This window comes from Dendroctonus ponderosae, unplaced genomic scaffold (genome assembly GCF_020466585.1).
Source record: "Dendroctonus ponderosae isolate FM_Combo_2020 unplaced genomic scaffold, Dpon_F_20191213v2 Dpon_F_20191213_5, whole genome shotgun sequence".
NCBI classification, from domain to species: Eukaryota; Metazoa; Arthropoda; class Insecta; order Coleoptera; family Curculionidae; genus Dendroctonus; species Dendroctonus ponderosae.
Genome location: NW_026018715.1, coordinates 13,358,598 through 13,363,461, shown reverse-complemented (window position 1 = coordinate 13,363,461; position 4,864 = coordinate 13,358,598). Strand labels below are relative to the sequence as shown.

Here is a 4,864-nt window from a genome sequence, read left to right as displayed (position 1 = left end):
TCTATGTCTGATAATTTTTGTAAAAAATGTTCAGAATTTTTAATATAGGAAGTTGTGTTATTTATTAAGGGATTTAAAATGTTTAAAAGATATTTCGCTAAGGGATGTGTAGGTGAATTTATACTACTAACTATTGGTTGTAAAGGAATATTAACTTTATGAATTTTTGGAACTTCGTAAAAATGTGGCGTTTTACTATTGTGTGGTGTTAATTTTGATCTAACGTAATCTGTGAATTCATGTTTAAATATTTTTAAAGTGTTATAAATTTGTCTTTCAAAACGTTCTGTTGGATTTTTGTTTAATTTTGAATAACTTTTGTCATTTAAAAGTTTATTAATTTTTTGATCATAGATATTATAATCCATGATGACGGTCGCATTTCCTTTATCAGCAGGCAAAATTTTGATTGTTTTATCTTTTTTTATTGAGCTTTGATTTTATTAAGGTAATTTTTTCAAATTAATTTCTTTAATTTCTTGGAATGGAAATTCCGTCTTTTGTAAAAACAAAAATTTGTGAGGCGAAATACCCAAAAAGAAGTTTGTAAAAAAATCCGCTTCAACAATATAGAACTTATCTAAGAAGAAAACATGTTGCCACTTCATTCATTTTTTTCATTAAAACAACGCAACCGGCGTCTGTCATAGGATCTCTTCAGTAAAACCAAAGAAAAAACATTGAACGCGCTGCACCGCTTAAACCGCTGTGTTACCCAGGCCTAAAACCTGAACAATTTTTCAGGTTCCTGACGTTGTTCTGCAACTGTTTGCCTCATCCCACTGTTCTACGAGTTTGGGACCTGATTTTCCTGGAAGGAAACGAAGTTCTTCTGCGTACAGCAGTGGCCATCTGGCAAGTGCTGGCGCAAAGAATCCTCTCGGTTCGAACAGCCGATGAATTCTACTGCATGATGGGGGCCTTAACCAGGGAACTGCTCGAATCCAATCTGATTGACGCCAATACGCTGATTAAAGCGATCGTGGCCATCGGGCCGCTGAAGGAGCTGAAGAACTTGAGGGATCATTATTTGTACAATATCACGCCCTGGGGAACGTCGATGCCTCGGCCGGTGGAAAAGCAGATCAGCTTGCATCTGAAGCACAACATTCCGTTGGACATCAGCGCCCTGAAGAAGCAATATTTGAAGCTGAAGCAGCGGCAGCGGCAGGCGCATGTTATTTTTTCTTCGGCGATATCGGGACAGCCGGCTCCTGCCCCGGCCCTTGCCATTAACCATCTTCTAGTAGGGAAGCGAGCTTTAGGTGAGATTTTTGGGTGTAGACAGATTGGGGTTGTTCACCAGGAAACATTTCGTGTAGGTTCTGCAAGACGTCCAGCACCGCCAAAGGGCAGCATCCCGCCAGCTCGTCAAATCCACCCCAGCACCATCCAGTGGAAGGACGCAGAAAAACAGAGCTCCAGCTCCAGTTCGAGCGACACTGAGCTATGCGACGACGACGTGCAGAGTTCTTCCGAAGAAGATGCGAAGCCTCCGAGCCAAAGTCAATTAACCGACAATCCCAGTCCTGGTGATATTAGTTTAAAAAAATGCGACAATACTGAAGGAAACGCTGCCTCTGTAGCTAACAGTTTAAGAGCGTCCCCGGTGAAGCTGATGTCTGACTCAGAGGACGAAAGCGCTGAGTTCGAGCACTTTTTAGCTGATCGTGTCAAGTATCTGAAGGAGAACAATAGTGAGAGTGAGCCGGCTAATGTGAGCGCCAGCAGCCATTCCAGGCGCAATAGTGAGCTGGCGCTGCAAATTATACAGGAGAATTCGATGATTTTACGCAGGATGATGCAGTGTCAGTCGCGACTTTCTCCTTCACCTCCGCTGTATTTTAAGGATGAGGCCGAAGGCGAGTTGAACCCTGCAGAAGCAGTCACTGACCTGCCGGCTCAGAAACAAGACACCGTATACTCTCAGAGTGGGGAAGCAGAAAATTTCCCAGAAAACCCTCAGATTAACTCGCGATTTCACAACATCCTGGAGAAAAGCAAAAGTCTGGACGAGCGCTGCAATCACCTCTTTTATGGCGAGTTTTTGCAGCAGAAGTCTGCCCGACTGGAGGGTTTGCACGAAAGCAAGTCGGAAACGCCACTGGCAATTGCAAGTGATGACCAGCTCAATCCCGCCGGATCCAAGGAAAAGTCCCTGGATAATAGAAAGTCTGGCGAGTTGATTCAACAGAACGTCGAGTTGCTGAAGGCTCTGGCAGCTAATAAGAGCAAAGACCCGCAGCAGGATAGACTGCAGTTGTCCACCAGGCTTATTAAGGAAAACGTGGACTTGCTCAAGTCCATCAGCAGTGAAAAACCGTGCCTCAGCGACTCAAGGGATGGGAATAGTGAACCTTTTAAGGCGGATATTAGGAGTGTTGTTGCGATTTTTGAGGATTCAGCTTCAATATTGGCAAACGAAGCCCTTCAGCCCAACGGGGGACGCTTGGAAGGTGCTGGTGTAACTTTGGACTGTTCTTCCCAGCTTCCTCCTTTGAATGAGAATGACTATCCAGTGCCTGCTCACAACTCATCAGTAGCTGAAGAATTCTCCTCAGTTGATCTGCTGTCTGATTATAAAACTGAAGATTGCGGATGGAATAAGGAAGACGATAAGGACTCAGCCATCAGTGTAAATGGTGGGCAAAGCTCAGAAACTGCAACTTCGCACTGCTTGATCAACTTTGATGACGATTTACCGCTAAATGAGCAGCAGGAGCGATATGCTATTAGCTATGAAAGCTGTGATACACCTTCGACTAGTTTCACCTTGAAAAGTGATCATTTCAGTGCGAGCACTCCAAGCTTCTCGGCTTCGAGGGCGCTTAGTGAGGAACAGTTGAGCCTGAGTAAGTCGCCCAGTCACGTTTTTAATCCGTTCCCTGTTGCCCTCAATTCCAGGCAAAGTAAGGAAGTTCCTTTAAAGCTCGGACTTTATAGGAAGTAAGTTGGAGTTGGCGTATTCAATTGTGCCTGGAACATTAGGACTTGTTGATCCGTTCCATTTGAGTTGCTGTTGTAATTGGTTCCTGATTGTTTCTTATTGATTATTGATGAGTCGAGAAAGTGTCTTTCAAAGTGTTTTTCTCGGTTAAAGAAATGGGTTTGAAAAGAGTTTTTAAAGTGGATTTTTGTTCGCTTTCTCGTCTTTTGAAGATATCAAACTATATACTTAGTACAAAGTTAGGTTACCGTGTAAAATTAGTCGTTGGATGTCTGTGTTGTAATCATCTAGTTACGTTTTTCGCAATTTATACGTCCAAATTCTACTGTATACAACTTATTAAAAACTGGCAAAATTTGCAGGCTTTTGGGACATTTGTCCATGATGTCTTGAAAGCTCAAAAATGTTGCATCGTTCCCGGCCCCGACAGCCTAACTTGTTCGATAGTTTCATAAAAGCTCAAAGTTCTCGATTTCTTATAACTATTATTGTTGCATATAGAACTACTTTAGCCCATGCAGCTGAATGTGATGCGCTTTTAATTAATTTTCCCATTTAAAAAATGGATGATAGCGGTATGGTGTGAAGGATTAATACAATAGTAGCCATAAGTCGTTTCCTGTTGGAAACATGTTAATTGCGCTGTGCCAGTCCATTTGTTCCGACTATTGCCTCTTAATCAAAATGTACTTGATATATTTTCCATAGCGGCTGATAGAATATACTGTGAAACTGTTACTGAAGAAATAAATTGCAATATTTCGATTTTTTCCTTGGTTAGCACTTTATTGGGGAATTGGCCTGGAATCCTGCCCTTCTGAAGACGATTTCTGAGCAACCAAGAGTTTTAGTACTACTAGATAGCATACACTTTGCTCACGATGCGATTTCAATTTGGTTCCATTGAAGATTTTGGGTACCATCATCCTGAGCTTTGAAACTTTGGAGTGTTTCTGAGCGGTTTCTCATTTTTACTTCATAATTTTCAAAAGCGGGTTTCTAAGCACCCAGTTTTGATAGCCAATCAGGAGTTCCAGTCGTTGATAGAAGAAGCTTCGGTCTTTACGAGGCTTAAATTTGGTTCTATTGAAACATTAAGCAGGATCACACTGAATTTTAGAACTTTGGAGTGTTTTTGTGGCGTTTTTCAGTTTTACTTCATCCATTTCTAAAGAGCCTGAGTAAACACAAGATTTAAAAAAAATAACTGCGGGGTTTAGTACTAGATAGCAAAAGCTTGAGTTTAGATGTAGTTTCAATTTGGTTTCATTGAATGCTTTAGCACCATCATGCTCAATTTTTGAACTTTGAGGTGTTTTTGGGCGGTTTTTCATTTTTACATCGCACTTCTCTAAAGACCGTCTCTAAGCAGCCAGTTAAGATATTTAACCGTGGCTTTTAGCAGTAGATGGTAAAAACTTTGCCTGTGATGTGGTTTTAACGTGGTTCGATAGAAAAAAATGGTACCATCATAAATAAATTTCAAACTATGGACAATTTTTGCTCAGTTTGTATTTTCCACAGCCTACTTTTCTATAGACGGTTTTCAAGCTCTTGGTTTAGGTATCCAACTGGGGGTTTGAGTAATCGAAAGCAGAAGTCCCGTTTTCAATGCGATTTGAATTTGGTTCCATTACATACATTGGTACAATCATAGTGAATTTTAGAACTTTATAGTGCTTTTGCGCGGTTTTTCATTTTTTCATTGATCTTCTCTAAAGATCGTTTCTAAGCATTTAGATTAGATGTTTATCCCAAGCTTTTACCAGTGGATTGCTCTTGATGAAGACTTAACTTGGTTCGAAAAAAATGATTGGTACACCATTTTTAAACTGTGGAGTGTTTTGGCACGGATTTTCATTTTTACTTCATTCTACTCAAAAGAACATTTATAAGCACCCAGTTGAGATATTTAAG

The 4,864-nt window shown here is 40.8% G+C and overlaps 1 protein-coding gene across 2 annotated transcripts in view; it reads left to right on the top strand.

Annotated features, from left to right (window-relative positions):
- The window catches only part of LOC109545593, a 23,766-nt gene extending 20,050 nt beyond the window's left edge, over positions 1-3,716 (top strand). For both annotated transcript variants that reach the window (XM_019916369.2, XM_019916370.2), the window contains 2 exons: positions 745-1,265; positions 1,323-3,716. In XM_019916369.2, the coding sequence (XP_019771928.2) occupies positions 745-1,265; positions 1,323-2,950 (2,149 nt within the window). In that variant the 3' untranslated portion in view covers positions 2,951-3,716. The remainder of the gene's footprint in view (positions 1-744; positions 1,266-1,322) is intronic.
- The last annotated feature ends 1,148 nt before the right edge of the window (positions 3,717-4,864 follow it).